The sequence below is a fragment of the Panulirus ornatus genome, chromosome 29, assembly GCF_036320965.1.
Source record: "Panulirus ornatus isolate Po-2019 chromosome 29, ASM3632096v1, whole genome shotgun sequence".
NCBI lineage: Eukaryota > Metazoa > Arthropoda > Malacostraca > Decapoda > Palinuridae > Panulirus > Panulirus ornatus.
Window position 1 is genome coordinate 3,339,487 of NC_092252.1, and position 19,649 is coordinate 3,359,135.

The 19,649-nt window shown below is 42.1% G+C and overlaps 1 protein-coding gene across 3 annotated transcripts in view; it reads right to left on the minus strand.

The window, feature by feature from the left end:
- Positions 1–322: 322 nt before the first annotated feature.
- LOC139758015 (putative fatty acyl-CoA reductase CG5065) overlaps positions 323–19,649 on the minus strand; it is an 88,187-nt gene continuing 68,860 nt past the window's right edge. Inside the window, exons 9-10 of one of the 3 annotated variants that reach the window (XM_071679009.1) lie at positions 10,314–10,398; positions 323–7,343 (exon numbers count right to left, since the gene is read on the minus strand). In XM_071679009.1, coding sequence (XP_071535110.1) covers positions 7,269–7,343; positions 10,314–10,398 — 160 coding nt within the window. In that variant the 3' untranslated portion in view covers positions 323–7,268. Of the gene's footprint in view, positions 7,344–7,371; positions 7,400–10,313; positions 10,399–19,649 lie in introns of those variants that run through there. The other 2 variants (XM_071679010.1, XM_071679011.1) reach the window with 2 other exon arrangements.

Sequence of the window (19,649 nt, forward strand, 5' to 3'; positions counted from 1 at the left end):
TTTATCTTTATGCCAATTTCTGGGGAGCTTAAACTGACATACATTTGCAAAACACCTACAATGGTACAAGATGAAGTTTAATATTGGATAAACAAAGACTTGTAAATGACAATCAGTAGACGATGGAGGCAAAATCTATAACAATGTCCCTTGACAACAATTTTAACTAATCTCATACATATCATTCCTAATGTTGCCATCACCAGAATCATTACGCAATACATGCTTAGCCCAACAGAGCTGTCATCAAAAGAATATCCTTACATGGCATTAAAGTCATGTTTCACCATGGGAAGCCTGATGCGGGTAATAAAACAGAAGATCATATGATTGTTTATTCGAGAAGATGGATGTAACGACTTACATGTGTACAAAGGACCACAATGTCTTGCTCAACATGGTTGTGTACAAAAATAAACACCTGCAAATACAAAGCCAAAGACGGCGCCTGCGCGGCCCACAGTATGTGCGGAAACCAACACATGATACCGATCATCACTGATCATGAAGGAACTATGGAGAATTAGCTAACAAGGTTGACAAGCTGATGACGTAACATGCGACGGGACAGAATTTATCATGATTGTTAAGCGGCAGTTCTTTATCAATATGTCTGCGGTCGGCTGTGGAGAAATTACTCATGTTACCCCTCAACAAACTACACGGTTGCCTCTTGATAAATTCCCTTACCACACTACACACTTGCCAGACACCTTGAGATGTTGGCATCTACAAGAAAAAAATAAATAACCAGCAATAAGACTGGTGCTACTATGACAGTCCCTCGGTACATATATTAACCATGCAGTATGTGGAGGCACTGCACTTCCACACAAGGTGTGGCCATGAAACAATGAGCATTTTTAACTGGAGTCAAAAATTATGGTTGGAATAATCATCTATTTATAAGACCTTAGCAATGAATAGGAGCAACAGTATCAAAGGGAACAAATTTAGTATTCTTTGGGAACACCTAACACTTGCATTACTGACTGACAGCACATTCAACAGTCAGCAGTATTATGTGCAATGAATCCAGTCAGTTAACATTCCAGAGACCCATCAGTCAAGGTAAGAGTAAGTCATGTTATATCAAATCTCCAATAATGAAATTTTTTTCACGTCAGTTATGAAAACTGTATGTTTATGTACAAAGTGCATTGCTGGCAACATTACAGTCTAAACAAGCAGAGGTTATATGCTATTTTCAATCTTTAAATCTTACAAATCATGGGTTATGTTAACTACTGCTGCAGATATTGAGTAAGCAAGGTAGTAAAACAAAAAATTCTGGATTTCATATAGTTTGCATAAAAGCTTTAACCTGTAGACTGTTCAACTAAACTAACCTTTCACAGACTGAGGCTGTATAAGCTTTCTCGTGATGAAACCAGTAATATAGTTTGATATAAGTTTTGTGAGAACCAAATTCTTCATTAGTAAATCAAAATTTCTATCCCTAACCAATGTGATCATTAAACATACCGAGATCCAGGAAATTTTAGTTTATAAACTCTCTTAAATGCATTGTGCAATCACTAAAATGCAAGGGATCATTACCAGAAGAATGAAGACAATAAAATGTCACACTGATGATGCTCCTATATAGACTGAAGTATACGGGTGGACAACGAAAAAGTGATAGACAAGATAAAGCAAAAACCTAATGAATCATCATCTTCAATCTCTTCATGTTCTAAATCATGTATGCAGATGAACCACAATGTACTGGTTATTGGAGTATCCAATGCAACACTGCCCATCAGAGAAGCTTAGGCATAGGACAGTCAAATTACAAAATAAATGCCCCATAAAGGTGTGCATTCATGAGTGGCATGAAAATTACATTTTGAAGGGAATTACCAACTTGAGCAGAAACAACTCAAAACTACCTGATGATTATATTTACACAAACAAAATATACTATAAACTGATTTTCATCATCAGTAAAACAATATATTCTATAAATATACCCTAGTTTAAAAAGCAACCTTTGGTTCATCTACCATATTCTCTCCATGAGAGTAACATGCTTTGCCAAATTATCACTAAGGGTTGTCGTCCTAAGGATATATGCATTGAAAAGCCTCACTGAGGCCTCTACCACATAGCCGACTTCAGTAACTATGTTCAATATGAATAAAAACTGCCTTTAACACTTTTGGACTAACCCCAAATATGCCTCACTGATAAAGAAAGGCAAGAAGATTATGCACACACACACAGTGCTGTGCCACATGTAATCAACAATATCTCATTTTGCTTCCTCATTCACACTGGAACTTTCAATTCAGTAACAAAGTACTTCTGTATTAATAGAGAAATATTCCTATACACAGTGACGCAACCTTCATGTACAATAACACCTAAATCACATTGGTAATTCATGACTGGTCATTCACAGAGTAGTTAAATTCTGCTTCATTCTTCACAACAAATAATCTCATTATCCACAGAGTGACCAGTCCAACTTAATGCAACATCACTAACATGAAGTGCATGCCATTCCCAAGCATATCAAACTGTCACCCATGAGTAACAGTCCTAAAAGAATTATATACAAAACTTTTTTGGTGTTGTGCAAAAGTAATGCTACCTTTTGATCCAAGTGTTGAAAAGATACGACTCCGTAAGAAATATATTTTACATATTCAAAACAGAAAATAACTGTCCTCAACCAAATATATATATATATATATATATATATATATATATATATATATATATATATATATGTGTGTGTGTGTGTGTGTGTGTGTGTGTGTGTGCTTTGTTATCAATGATAAGTGGTATGCAATTACAACATTTAAGTTAAATCCTTGTAATCAAAATCAAATCAGAATCAATTTTACACCAATGCATTTCGTAAAAAACAAATGACACTTGCAAATCCTAAGAATAGGACACATAGCAGAAAGTTTTCATGCATGACCTGCTAGAACTGTAGTGCATCAACTCTTTCCATGAATATTACTAAAAAATATACATGTATATTAAATATGCAAAACAGAGAGAGAGAGAGAGAGAGAGAGAGAGAGAGAGAGAGAGAGAGAGAGAGAGAGAGAGAGAGAGAGAGAGAGGTGGGGGGGGGGGGGGTGAGAGAGAGAGATTGTGTGTGCGCGCATTAATTATATATTTGTACAGTATATGGACAGAGTCTCTCATTTGCGAGGCTCTATCTTTTGACTTTACAACCAAGTGGGTTTTCAAACATCATATACTGCCATCATTTACAGTTTCCTTCCTTTGTGTGTACGTGTGTGTGTGTGTGTAATTACTTATTTGTACTGAACGGGGAGGGAGATTTACACGAATGGGAACCCATCTCTTGAGCTTTATCTTACCACTTGAATTTAGATACGCTGTCTGCATTAACCATACCTTAAAGTCATTTCATTCCATTCATACACCACTCATACTGAAAGAGTACATCACATCTTTTTCTACAAGTAACTTGCATTAATTTCATGTTATATCCTTTAGTTGTTTTATGTCCATCTCTAAAAACTGTTCAATATCTACATCACTGATCTGTTTTATAGGCTGAGATGCTATGATCAAGTCACCCCTTCCTGTTCTCTCTACCAAGGTAAGCAAATATGAAGTCTCTAGCCTTTCCCTGTAATGCAGTTCTCCATTCTGGCAATGTACCATCAATTTTTGCTCTTTCCTGGACCTTACTAGCTTTTGTGCTTCTTTAGGTGTGATCACCCAACTTGAGAAGCACGTAGCACTAGCCTTATGAATCATGTAAACAGCTGAATCTTTTCAAGATCTCTCTACTCTGCCTTTTATCGTGTTATACTCATATACCTAGCAAAAGCCATCCTTCTGCCTCCTCCGTGGTTCCCCCCTTTTCTTTGTTCCCTTCACTTCTGTGACGTGTACCCTCTTAATCGTTCTCTCTATATATCTCAACTATTTCAACAGAACCTCTTCTTGTGCTCTCTCATACTAACATGCTCCTCTTGCTACCACACCTCTCTCTAACCTTATCATCTCTTTATTTGGTCAACCTCCCTCACACCACACACTGTCTTAACATCTAATTTTCAACACATCCATCCCTTTCTGTATGTCATGCCTCACACTCATACAACACTGACAAGACTATCATCAGGCCATCAAACATACATGTCCTTACTTATCTTTCCACATGTTTCTCAATGCGTTCAAGACCTTTGCCCCACAACCACACAATGACTCACCAGCTCCCAAGGTTCCATTTGCTGACATACCCAATTCTAAGTATCTAAAACACTCCAATTCTTCTGTCCTCACAATTCAATTACCTCATTTCACTTCACACCTGAACATAATATCCTTGCTTTAATTCACATTTACTCTCACTTTTCTCCATTTACATATCAGCTTCCACAGTACCTCACTAATACTTGCCACTGGCGCAGTGTCATCTGTAAATGGTAACCAACTCCCCAACGTACTGCAGAACCACTTTGAGATCCTTGCATTAAAATCCCTCACCACCCCATTCATAAATATCAAAGTCATGGAGACATAACACATCCCTGTCTACTCACACATAAACCTTACTCTGTGTGTGTGTGTTCTTGAGTGGCTGTGTACGTAGAAACTAACAAAAATAAAAAAAAAATATTACATACATGAGTTTGGAAGTACAGCAATGATATAGCCTATGAATAAGTACTGTTTTACTCTAATCACAATATATTCTATTTAACAATTCAATTTTGTGCGTCACAAGAATATACTTTGCAATTCAGAAATGAAACAGACAGGAATGCATAAGTGAGAATGTGAAAGTAAATAAAATATTAGTTATAAAAACTGAGCAATGTGTTACTGGAGCGAACATAGAATATCTTTGATACGGGTAGAAGTGAGACAAGCATATTTTAAAAAGAATTAGGTTTACAGGAGTCAAAAGTTTACAATTAAAGGGTGAGATCTGCTGAAAAACTATATGTATGGAATGCTATCATGACCATCATGTTAAAAGATGTTAGGCAAGCCTCTCCATTTAGTAATTGAAATGCAGAGCCTCCTGTACTATCTTCTAAAATATTGGGCATGGCACAACTGACCCATACCTTCACTGAAAAAATTTCTGACAGTAACAGTCACTGACATGGTAAAAAAAAACTAAAAATCATACTATTCAGCCCTAGATTTTTTAAAGCAAGCTAGCTAAATACTATAATCCTTTGACCAGTACCATAATACTTACTACAAATTTGCAACTTTACTTACTTTTTCTATTATTGTATATACACGGTGTCTATTACAAACACAGTCTGTTTCGTACTTGATAGCAATATTTTGAGCATTAACACCTTGAAAAACATTGTGTGCAAGTGAATAAGAAATAAGATTATAGGCTTTCAAAATCATACACAGTTCCTTCTTTATAACCCCTGCCACCACTTGAGGACTAGTACATTACATGAACACAACAAAAAAGCCAGTTCTAAGAACTTAGAACCTGCAGAACAAGAAATTTCTATGACTTTATAAAAGATTTGTCTGCAGCCTCAGAGGAAGAAAGTTTCTATTCATCTAGAAGAACAAAGAGAATGAGTTTCAAGTACATGAGAGGCTGACAAACAGCACCAGTGAAAACATACGAAAAAAATCACCATGTCTTTGAAGTGCCCAAGTAATATCAAGGAGGTGTTATTGAATACTTTGAACCTGGATGTTATAATTTGTGCCGGTGATCAATAAAGCTTAAAAATATCACAGTTCTTAAGCAGCTAAGCCTGTTAGCTTAGCACATTTTGTTAACTAAAAGAAAAAGTCAGATCCTCATTATCACTGCAAAAAAACACAGTATTAACTCAAAACATTTAGAATCGAATGGTCTGTTGCCGTTAGAAATCCTTTGTAAAACCAGAGTATGTTCCACTACCTGAAATTCTGAAATAACTATCAAAGTCACACTACAAAATCAAAGTTAATCATCACTACTTATCACAATGAAACAGTGTACTGTACTCCTCCTCAAGCAGTAGACTTTCTCGTAACCATGTGGATTACGCTGAAACCTTGTGCGTCTTGAATACAATCACTGGGCACTGCTAACAAACAATATTAACTGTGCTCTGAACTTAAGTTTAGCCAGAATAATAATTTCAGAGTGGATCCTACAAATGTAATAAATGAGAACTATTTGAAATCAATTACATTGGCAATATACACACCAAAATAAATAATGTGAAGTATATGGACCAGTAGTGGCCATCCTGGGGCTCAACAGAGCGATGGAACACAGTTTCCATGGTCACTGTAGGTCTGGTTTCCATTTATTTTAGTTCCCTGGGAGATCCAGCATTTCCATGCACTATGACTGAAGTTTGGACTCCATATGTATGTATACACACACAAACACACATACATAATATATATATATTTATATATATATATATATATATATATATATACCTGGGGATAGGGGAGAAAGAACACTTCCCACATATTCCCTGCGTGCTGTAGAAGGCCACTAAAAGGGGAGGGAGCAGGGGCTGGAAATCCTTCCCTCTTTTAAATTTTCCAAATAAAGGAACAGAGAAGGGGCCAAGTGAGGATATTCCCTCAAAGGTCCAATCCTCTGTTCTTAACGCTACCTCACTAATGCAGGAAATGACAAATAACCCCAGGACCTCTTTTAAAGGCCTCCTACAGCTTCAAGGCTGTGCTCCAATCTAAAGCCGGGAAAGGATGGCTTCCTCTGGATTGAAAAGTTCCTCAAGGAGACAGAAATGCATTCATCCAATGACTGTGATACTGCCTCGCTAAAGGTGACTTTTCACTTATGGTGTGACCAAAGGCAGAAAAGGTTCAGTAACGCCACTCCCTTTCACTCTCTCTATATATATATTCCTTGTTGCTACCTGCATATATGTGTGTATGTATGTATGCATATTTTGACCTAGATTTTCATGATCTATCCTAAAGTAATGATCTCCAGAGATAACAGTCAGAAACCGGCAATAGCACATGCTGCTCTTGGTGTCGTTAACGTTAATCTGAAGGCCACAGTAAATGTACCAGCCCTGGCTGCAGAATTTCCTGGAGCTAATAGTGGAGACATTATCATTTGTGCAGACACTGTTCTTGAGGCTACAGGAACGACTCCAGGAGAGAGAGAGCATGAACAACTGAAGACGATATTGATAAGGAGATAAGTCCTAGAACGTAGCATGCCTCATATCCTGTTGAGGAGTGGGAGGTAGGTGAGGAGCCTAACCAGGAGCCTGAAAAGGCCATACCAAGCTCTGCGGGCGGTGTTACTTTTGAGCATGACGAGCCTCCACGCCACCAGCACCACCAGGACACGCCACGCCTGCCGCATCCACCACATCCTGCACCATGGAGACACACACGCCACCTTAGTTAAACTTCCAGCTACAGTTCTGCACTACGAAGGATGACATGTTAGTTACATTACTTAAAGAGTCCTACTGTGAAGAAACTAAACTTACTGCTTTGTCAATGAGTTACATTACTTACTTTGTCCTACCACAGAGATACTTCTGGCCATTCCTTTACCAATGTTACATAACATACTATGTCTTGCCACACAGATACTACACTTGGCCCTTTACCAGTCAGTTATCTTACTGTGTCCTACCATGGAGATACTAGACAGTCCTTTACCAATTTGTTACATTACTTACAGTGTCCTATCACAGAGATACTGAAGAGTTCCTTACCAGTTAGTTACATTACCTATTGTGTCCGCCCACAAAAATAGAGGACAGTCCTTTACTTGTATGTTATATTACTTGACCAACACGTAGATATGGACAATCCTTTACAAGTCTGTTACATTACTTAGTCCTTTACAAGTTTATTACATTACTTACCGTGTCTTACCACAGAGATACCAGAGAGTCCTTTACCAGTTAGTGACATAACTTACCCTACCACAGAGATACAGGACAGTCCTTTGCCACTTAAGTTATACAACTAGGTTATAACACTTAAGGTGTCCTACCACACAATTACTGGACTTGATCCTTTACTACTTTGTTCCACTACTTAGTGTGTCCTACCACAGATAATGAAAAATCCTTTATCAGTTAGTTACATTACTTACAGTAACCTACCACAGTAATACTGAAATTTGCAGTCCACCAGTTTTTGTGCTACTTACCATGTCCTACCAAAGAGGTACTGGACTTAATCCATTACAAGTTTTATTTCTTAAAGAGTCCAACCAAAGGAACACTGGATTTAGCTCAGTCCTGCACAAAGAATAATACTTACATTTCTCACTAAGTTCTTCCACGAACACAACAGGTTTAGCCTTTCATTCTGATTCTACAACTAATGTTACAATTTCAGTTAAGCACAGTACTTAAAAAAATCTTGCAACTAGGTGACAAATCAGGATAAATTTAAAAAGAGAAGTGCAACCTGCCTGCAATAAATGTATAAAAGACCAATATCAATTGGTGACGAAGGATTCTGCAACAAGTCAACTGACAAAGATACTCTAATACTGCAAAATTCTACATACACATCCTTCACCACAATCTTGTATTAGTAAGTATTATGTCCCACACCTACCAAAGTATGGATCCTGCCCTCCGTTAAAACTGGGATAATGACACACATTTCAAGTCTTGGAGAATTCTGCAGCAATTTACTACACTGTCCTATCTTTTATGTGTTGAAGGACTCTTATGCAAGTCAATATACACTGAGCACTGGTGGATACTTTAGCGGGCTAAAATAATGACCTGGGAGATCTTTTTCTGGCTAATATAATGCCCTAACTTCAAGTTCTAAAGAAACCTTTATCTAGCTAATACAATATCCTAAACTATATTCTGAGGGATCATCTGGCTAATTCTATAAACTAAATTCTGAAGGATACTCCAGCAGGTTAATATAATATACTACGTTAAAAGTACTGAAGAATCCCTCATCAGGTTAACATAATGCCCTAAACTTTAAATTCTGAAAGATACCTATGCAAGTTAACACTATATCCTATACTTTGAAAGTGCTAAAGAAACCCCACAGCAGGTTAATACAATATCCTACAAACAACTTCAACATCTTACCTATACACCATCATTACATCCTGTGTAACTGCCAGACTATCAACTTGGATATGCTAATCCCCTCTTAATCGTTACAGAGCAATATCCTACATGTGAAGGCATGTCATACTGAGAACAGAATTTCAAGGAGCTCTCGCCATCCCGTCAAAAAGAAAAGAAAAAAAAAACGCTCATGAACACATCCTGCCATCTGTAACTCATCATTTACTATTCATGGAAGTTCAATGAAGAGCAGATCTTCCTTCTTCCCAGTGGCTGAAGAGCCTTTTTTTTTTGTGGACAGCGTTCAGCAACGACCTTTAATAAACTGGTTTCCAAGATAGTCAGTAGTTGTAGTGACATACAAGTGGGGAAAAGCACCAAACAAGCATGCATGGGGCGAGCCATAACAATCCGTCAGCAGGCATAGGGTCTAGGTAAGATACGGGATCCATAAATTATATATTTAGAAATTCAAACTATTGAAATAAAATAATGAACTTAAGGATACAGTGATACAGTTTGCTGTATGTGAAACAATATCTTATACAATTACACTGCAAATGGCATCTCCATTGGAAAAAAATAATTTATGGACACCTAATCGTGTTTTCCTAACTTCAAATTTCACCACTACCTTCATGCTTCATCACTACCTTCAATCGCCACTATTACCTGGATGTTTCACCACCACCTAGTTTTACTACTACCTTCCTTGCACCATTACCTTACATTTTCACCAATGCTTTCAAGTTTAACAAGTTACTTTCTTGTTTCATCACTAGCATTAACAATAAAGTTGCTACTAATAAACAAGAGTTCCACAATGAAAAAAAAAAATGTAACCATTATTTAATGACTATCAACAACTTCTCAGTCACCACTCAACTTTAATGACAGATAGCACTCGCACACTGCTACAACCAAGAGACTACTTCCAAGGTATTTACAAATTTCAACAAAAACTTTGCAAAATTTTTGCAAATATCAACGTAGGAATCACAACCATTAGTATTTACAAAATTCCCTCAACCATCAACCCAGTTTACGTATATACACAAGCAATTAACATTACCGTTAGCTTTTTACCAAAAATTCCGCAACCATGACCGTAATTTTTACAACTAGTTATAGCTACAACACAACCATCTACCCAAACCGGTGGTGTATTCACACACAAAACTCCCTTGCCAGCCAACAACCTTGCCAACAACCAACCAACATCCCACCACCACCACCACACCACCACCACCAACAGCGGGAGAGCCTATAGGGACTCACGGTGCGGCCGGCCACACAGAAGAGGAAGAGGGCGGTCAAGGCGAACATCAATAGCGCCGTTGTCATCATGTGCGTCCAGAACATTCTGCAAAAGTGGCCATCGTTTACCAACCTTCGCTTCTCCTGCATCTCCTCCGGGATCACCTCCAGTCCTTTATCCTCTCCCGTAAATACTTGGTGTTGCTTTTTATATATATATATATATATATATTTAAGTGATCTACCTTTTGCAACCATGAACATTTAACACCTACATAGTGAAAAAAAAGACCAGACGCAAAGCCCATCTCAACACGCTCGAAACTCATTTCTATCGAAGAAGACAACCCTTCCCCACCACACTACCACGTAACAAACCACCAACCTCCAAGTAGAATTGAAATGCTAATTCCCTACCTTACACTTCAGTAACCTCTACTCCTTCATCCCCTAACAAAACACACACGCACAATGAAATAACCCGACAAGCACTAAAGAACAGACCTCCCGAACGAGTCTTGAATTCCACCCCATCAGACATACACCCACCAGAAGAGACACACTCCCCAGACAAAGGCGAGTCACACTTTCCCGTCTAACGCCACCAGACACCACCCATACCTACAATACTATAAACACATCTGCAACATGTCTAAAGTCCTTTGATGTAACGAAGGCAACAAGTACTTATTATTCAACTGGCCTGCGCAGAGAGACCGCAACAGTTCATTGCCTAAGGTACCCACCATTGGATGTGGCCGGCTTACTGAGCGCTGCAGACCAGCCCTGACTATGGAAAAGAGAGATCTATGTAGGATACGAGCCCTGTACCACGTCTAGGATTTAACCTTTCTTTGTTGATTTCCACATCATTTAACCTCCCCAGCAAAGTCTTCCCTTACCTACCACCGTCAACACCTAGCATCCTCATCATCTCGAACGTTGAAAATAACAACACAACAATCCACAGGCAATACTACCTAAAATAAAAAAAAAATATTCACTCTCCACCACTGGGGGGCCACACACACACACTACTGCGCCAACTGGGGTCACGAAACAACAATAAAAGTTTGCAACAAATACTTACAGCTAGGGAGGTCAGGCAGGGTCATCCCACACCAAGCGAATGTCTCCTTTATCATCGCGATTTAAAGCCTTGTACCACAATCACACATCTATCAGTTAATCACAATATAACTCAAGAGATCTTCAAATCTTTGTCTCAGGCTACACCAGAAGGACCTCTATACCCTAACGCATACTAGTTCTTTATTAATTGAATATACATATGCATATCACGTATGAATAAACATATATATATATTTATTATTTTTATTATACTTTGTCGCTGTCTCCCGCGTTTGCGAGGTAGCGCAAGGAAACAGACGAAAGAAATGGCCCCCCCCCCCCCCATACACATGTATATACATACGTCCACACACGCAAATATACATACCTACACAGCTTTCCATGGTTTACCTCAGACGCTTCACATGCCTTGATTCAATCCACTGACAGCACGTCAACCCCGGTATACCACATCGCTCCAATTCATTCTATTCCTTGCCCTCCTTTCACCCTCCTGCATGTTCAGGCCCCGATCACACAAAATCTTTTTCACTCCATCTTTCCACCTCCAATTTGGTCTCCCTCTTCTCCTCGTTCCCTCCACCTCCGACACATATATCCTCTTGGTCAATCTTTCCTCACTCATTCTCTCCATGTGCCCAAACCACTTCAAAACACCCTCTTCTGCTCTCTCAACCACGCTCTTTTTATTTCCACACATCTCTCTTACCCTTACGTTATATATATATATATATATATATATATATATATATATATATATATATATATATATATATATATATATATATATCCAAATTATGTATAAATAAACGCTTATGAATAAATATCTACCTATCTATCTATAAATATCCAGACATCTATCATGGTGGAAAGTATCTAAAATTCGCGGGACATCACAGCGGTGGAGGCTTGATTCTCTGGGAATTCCTGTTCACAAAAACTTGTTGCTGTTCGAGTGCGGCTGGTGGGCAAGGATAGGTCCCCAGCATTTCGTGAGCTGGAGGCCTCTGGCAGTGGGTGGGAGAACAAGAACCACTTTTTTTTTTTTTCTTTTACAGTCTTGACTACAGTGGAAAAGTGACGGGGGATTTCGAGTGCGCAGAGCAACAACAGTGATGGGGGGAAGGGAGGTAGGTGCCAGCGTGTGTGTGTGTGGGAAGAGGTAACGTCAACTCATGTACCCCAAGTATAGGAGGAGTGACGACACACACACACTCCATGCCACTCTAACACTCGCACTACTCCTCTCCCCCAGGGAACTCTGGCATCTATCCAGGCGTGAAAAAAAAACCCGTTGTCTTTACTGCATGGCGTCACACACACACACACACACACCTAAACCCCCCCCCCCTCCCATTACAACACAAATAGGTGATCACACGAGGACAAGACGAAGGAGGGGCCTTACGTGCTGGCCAAGGAAAGGTCATGCAACTCTCAAGGCCGCCATAACCCCGAGGGGAGCCCAATAATTATCAGAGGCAGAGAAGGGTGAGGCGCGCTAACCTATGGGAACGTCGAATTTCAAGACTTCGTGCCAAGAAATGACGCGGATCCTCTTCGAAACTGGTCTTCGGTCCAGAGCCAACGATTGTGGGGGGTGGGGGTGGGGGTTGGGGGGGTTAATCCTGCTTGAAGGACAATCAGTTTGTTTACCACTCGTATCTCTTAATCGTCTATTATAAACAGCTTCCATGTTCGACTGACCCACTAGGAACCAGAGGCATGGCCAGGGAAAGGCCAAAAAAAAAAAAAAATTAATAATAATAACAAATAAGAGGGGCGGACCTCCACATACAAGCGGGACCAGTGCCTGAGCATATCGTACACACACGGCCGATGATAAAAATCAGGCAAGGAAACAACACTGAAGGAAGGAACAGGATGAGGGGTATGAAGGATGAGTTACCAGACTGACGATGCATTTCAGCAAAGATTACCCCCCCTCCTCCCCACCCCCGGCGAAACACAAATTGAGACGCAGGGAAGATGGTGATGAACGTCTTCATGATGTAGCCTCGCCACACGCTGCGCTGGTGACTGGGGGAAGGCCAGAAGAAAGCCATGCAGTCTGATACACAAAGGCAGTCCGCCACGAGTGAAGGCTGGTGAAGGAGGTCTCCAACGCTGCATTCTCTATATGTATAATGCACTTGGGAGAATGCGGTGACCTCAAGGGCGCCTGCATCAACTGGGTAAGCGAGGTCATAGAGGCAGTGCAGGGCAGCAATACAAAACTGTCACTTCCAACTTACTAAAAGGTTGAACAAGTTGGCAATCAGGCAAATACGGTTAAATATCAAGGAGGCTTCGTCAACAGCAGGTAAACGGTATTTTCACTCGCTAAAACTCCTCAGACGCAAGGGGTACTTTTGAACCGCAGATACAGGTGTCCAAACGTGTAAAAAAAAAACCACACACACACACACACACAGATGCATATGTGTTTAGCTATGGATAAAAGTGCTCACAAGTGTGGTTAAAGCACTCAACTGTGTGGCTTAGCTGTAGATCAAAAGTGTTTCTTTAGAGCCGTGGATGTGTTCAGCTGTGGACAAAGTGTTAGTTCACAGATGTGTGGGAGCGTTGCGCTATCAAGGTATGGTCACAGGGGCTGTGTGGCGAAGGCGAGTGTCAACTCCAGCAAGGCAGACGACCCGGTGCAGTGCAGGCACCCTGGGTGCCACCAGTGAATAAATAATAAAAAGAAGGGATTAACTGAGCGAGAGAAACAAGGGTCATCGGAAAAGTAGGTTGGCGTGGAAGGTAAAACACGTAGGGCATGTGTGTGTGTGTGTGTGTGTGTGTGTGTGTGTGTGTGTGTGTGTGTGTGTGTGTGTGTGTGGCGGAGGTGGAGGACCGCATACTGAAGTGCACGACATCGGGTGTGCCTCAGAGACAGAAGGTGAGAAACTAAACACTCAGTGTCGGACGGAAACAGCAGATGAATGTCAAGCGTCCCACGACCTCTCCCTGTCCCTGAGGAGGAACTTCTGACGTCACAAGTCGTTCCTCCGCCTCCACACCCCACGGGAGGCGCAGCTCCCTCGGCCACCAGGGCTTCTCGCCACTGTTACCCCCCGTCAGCGCAACCTTCCCACCTCGACCACCCAGGAAGGCGCGGACACTGCAGCAGGAGGGGGCGTTGGCGGGGTTGTCCTCCAGGGGCACGGCCCGGGGCCAAGGATCCGGTCGAGGCCTGTGTGTATGTGTGCGTGTGTGTTGTACACTCCGGACAACCCAAAATATGAAATAAACGAGGGTAAAAACCTGGCGTCCTTACGTGGTCAGGGATTTCATCTACCATAGCAAAATCTGGTCGCGGGGCCACTACTGGTAGGCTCACTCACTCACTTCCTCGTGTCAAAATCTCGCCGTACGCCATCTCTCCCTCTCTACACTTCATTGGCTATCAAGTTTCAATCCTTTGGCCTAGGTTGCTGTCTCACCCACACGCGGCGCTGCTAGCACTCACAGGCCACAGACATAACGATTTCTTATCTTGAATCGCTCTTTGTAAATCTGATTCCCTGCGGTGAGCGCTACGCGATAGCCCTGCCTTTAAGAAAATTCTGTCTTAACGTACATTCCCTCTCTCTCTCTCTCTCTCTCTCTCTCTCTCTCTCTCTCTCTCTCTCTCTCTCTCTCTCTCTCTCTTTCTATCGTCCCCAGTCCATCTCTTCCCCTCCCTCTCACTCTCTCCGGGGAAGGAAGAATCTTAAAGACACAAGAAATAATGTGAGGTATGAAAAAGCTTTGTTTACGTGTGTGTGTGTGTGTGTGTGTGTGTGTGTGTGTGTGTGTGTGTGTGTGTGTGTGTGTGTGTTTGCGGGCGTAGTTACGTAATTGTACGGTCTAGGGAGGGAGTTCTACACTCGTGCCCCCCCCATCTCTTGATCTTTCCCTACTTGTCAATGCTTGCCAATGCAGCTTTTTGAACGTTTGCAACATGGAGGGAATTCTACACTCGTGGAATCCCATATCTTAAGCCTTTCGCTAATGTCACACAGCTTTTCGAACTTTTGTAAGGGGAGGGAGTTCTACACTCGCGCGACAACCCCATCCCCCCATCTCTAGAACTCTCTCTAACGTCATACAAGTTTTTTTGAGACTTGTACACTGTCACCATCTACCGTTCTAATCACTTGCCGTATCATAACAATTCGTCTACTGCTCTCGTGACGCCAAAGTCACATTTACATTTTTTTTTTTCTTCAAAGTTTGCGAAGTGCCTCGTTGTGGGCTCTTTGTCGCTCCAACTGAACAGCTTTCGAAGTGAAATGTTCAGGGTTCGAACATCGTCAAACTGGTTATGAAACTTGGAAGTTTATGATAAAGTCATCCCTATCCTCCCCATCTGGATGACGCTGGCCAGCGATAGCGGTCGTCCGCTAAGCAGAACAGCCAGTACGCAGGGGGGAAATAATTCCAGGACGCACTGCGCCAAGAAGGGACGAGCCAGGTCACAGCTTGCGCGCCCCCGCCAAGCGCATCAAGCATTCATCAAGGTTCCCCCTCTACTCCACTCACCACCACTGGTGGCAACATTCCTTCGTCTCTACTTGTTACCTTGTCACTTACATACAGTTCGAGTTACTGTCGGAAACCATGACTAAAGTTCAGCAACACACACACGCACACACACCCTTCACTCTATCCTTGCCAGCAAATATAAAAACTACATTGTAATTTCCTACCTCATGAAGAAGCCAAAGGTGTGTGTGTATGTGTGTGTGTGTGTGTGATCAGCGTCCTTCTGTACGCCCACCTCTATGCACGAGACCTGGTCACAACCCACACGAGAGCGAGGGCGCACCTTCCGCTACTTACAGATTCAGGAACAAAGCATTTCCTGGGATGTGTGTGGCCATGTATTTGCATATGTAACGTCTCGACCAAAAAAAAAAAAAAAAAATATGAACACAGCGAATATAAATAATCTGTTGGGAGTTATTGGGTATGTGATTCCATTTCTGGGATGTTTTGTATTAGTGCTTGTCCATATGTCTTCGCTCCTATGTTTATATGTATCTGGCTCATGGCAGTGAAGTGTGTGTGTGTGTGTGCGTTTGTGTGTGTGTGTGTGTGTGTGTGTGTGTGTGTGTGTGTGTGTGTGTGTGTGTGTGTGTGTGTACAGATACCATCTTTACTGCACTCTCAATATCTTTAGCGTAAAAAGATGTCTTTCGTCTCATTCGATCAATTCCATGAATTTCTGAGCGCGTGTACGTATATGTACTCAAGTATATCCATTATGTACCGTGAATACGTAACACTTGGCATGTATGTAACACGACATACATGGTACCAATAAAGACATATGAAATAATATGTAGTGATAAATAAGCGTGTCTTAATTAATAATAATAATCGTAATTACCACTTGCAGGTCCGAGGGGGGGAGGGGGGTCTGGGTGCGTTCTAACGTAGTGGTCACGTTTACCACCGGGTTGGGGAGGTGCTCAGCACCTGCTGTTGCGTAACTCGGGAACTCAGCCAAAAACAGGTCGTGTCAGGGAGTTACATGATCCATCAATACCGCCAAAAGCACATCCGTGTTTCCGGAACTCAAGCCTGTCCGCCCCTCCTGACCCCCGGGAGTTCCCCAAGATTTGGACCTGAGTTACGGGAAACTCAGTAATAAATCAGCCTTGCTGAGTCCAGAGAGTTCCTGGAACTCAGCCTTGTTTGATTCTGAAAGTTTCAATAACTACTGAAGAACTAATTTCCTGGAACTTTAGATCTTAAAAGTACCAGTTATTGAAGACCACATTGTTACTGGAACTCGACCCAGTCAGCAATGAAAGTTCCAATCCCAGAAGACCAGAGGTACAGACAGGAGACCTTTCCAGACAGACACAGTTCCAGACACGAGTCACTGGACCCTCGACGGCGGGGCAAGCATGGAAGGCCCTGTTTCCCAAAGAACCTCTTCTCGCGAGCCAACCCATTCAAGAAGACAACATATGCGTTGCTCCCCACAACACTCGGAAGATTCTTCGTCACTTCTACAACTCTGGGATCAGAGGTAGAATGCCACAAGGGCATGCCACGCAGTATGCCTCCTGACTTCACCCCTACAATCTCAGTCCCTTGGCTCGTAGATACAGCCGATGGTCTTGGCCGGCAGTTGTCGGCCATGAGCTACGGTCCAGTCCACCCACCACCTTCCTTGCTGACCTTGATCCCGTCGGGCCGTGACCTTACGGCACCCGGGCGCCTCGGCCTTGCTTCATCAAGCAGGTCTACAGACGCAGATGGTTAAACAGAAGCCCACACAAACACACACGGCCAGCCAGGCTGGTGAACAAAGGCTCTTCTCTCCATCCCAGACGATGTCACCATCTGGTTACCAAAGCCACCACTTCCTCCGTACCAAGGTTTAAAGGTCAGATGCACTTGCGTGCCACCTCTGCCACCTTTCTTCTCTTCATAAGGCACCACAAGGAATCACGAGGGATGGCTTAGCATCCACGCTATGTGAGACCTCAGTAAGGTTTTACGCCAGCAAGGTTCAACGATGCAGGTTTTCAAAAGTCTAAAACATCCTGCAGCCTCTCCCCCCAACGACTCCCGTGTCATAGGTCAGGCCAGTGCCAACCCTAGGCCTCAGCAGCACCCTCGGGTCAGGTCCAGAGAGGGCCTGTGCCAATATGACCCTCCAAGAGGCGGAGGATACGGTGAGGGTGTGTAATCACACATGGGAGTAAAGACATGGTACATATATACGAACAACGTTGAGAGACGGGGCAACACTAGTGTAAAACTCTCCCCTCCTCCTCAACTCACAAACACGGAGTGCAACACAACTTGCAAACAACACCAATCGCCCACTTTCCAATGTCCCTCGGGGGGGAAAAATAAACAAAAAAAAAACCTAGCGTTCGTACTTGAAAATGATCCGTAGGAAGACATCCAATGAGATCCTACGTAGAAATTACATTAAAAAAGAATTACTTGGAGTCTTCTCAAGTCACAGCCCAAAAAAACTTGCCCCCCTCCTAACTGAACCACTGATACGTGTTCAGTTTACCAAAGCTGCACAACGGCGCCACACACTCCATCCCCCTACCTTAACTCGGCAGTAGTCTACTTCAAGTGCACTACCACTTAAGCGCGTCACGTTCACTTAAGTAATCAAAGAGCGCTGTGCGCACACCACCGCAAGTCCCCCGTGTTCACTGTTGAGTACATCACGACGTTGTGGTGTATTCCATTCACTTAGTACTTAACATCCACTTTAATACTCCAGGTTCACAATAAAAACTCCGTGATCACTGTAAGTACTTTAGGTTCACTGTAAGTACTACAGGTACACTGTTAGTACTACAGGTACACTGCAAGTACTCCAGGTTCACTGTAAGTGCTCCAGTTACACTGTTAGTTTATTGCAAGTAATCAGGTCACTGTAAGTACACATTGTTCACTGCAAGTCCACAAAGTTCACCGCACGTGCTTCCTGTACAATGCATGTTCACCGTAATTACTGTAAATACTTACTTCACATCCACAAAAAAACCTTAGCAGCAGTTCATCCCATGACCTTGACCTATGACGTGTCAAAGGTCAACCACTTCACGAGGCACATCAGGTGGTAATCTTCTTCCTGTTTGACCTCTGACCTTGACACTTCATCTTTGACCTCTTGGGAGGTATTTTGAAACAATACCTATGCAGTTAAATTTGTCAAGAAAAAATCTATTGTAGTGTATGGCTACGAGTTATGATGAGAGCACTTAGAATGATGACCTACTAACCTGGATCTTTGACCTCTCACAGGTCAACATTACAATGACTTCGGTGACCAACTATATGATGTCTATCATTATACCTCTGGCAGATCTTGAGCTGAAGCTGTACCGCCCCTTATGTACGACGACTTAGCACCTTATGCACGACGACTCAACCCCTTAAGTACGACGACTTATCCCCCAAGTACGATTTAACCTCAAGAATAACTATAAAACGAGAATAAAGTCATCGTACTCAAGGGGCTATTATCGTACTCAATATACTAAGCCACCGTAACTCAAGGGGCTGTTATCGTACCCTACATACTAAGTCGTTGTAATCGGGGGGGTTATCATACTCAACGTACGTCGTTGTACTCAAGGGGTTACCACCCTGTCGTACTAGAGAGGTTATACAAAGTACATGTAAACGCTGAACCAAGTAATACTAACCACACATGCAAAGACAGAGCGTACACATGCCGGTCTTCAAGAATTATCTCGAACACTCGTGGAGGGAATTCAATTTCATTTT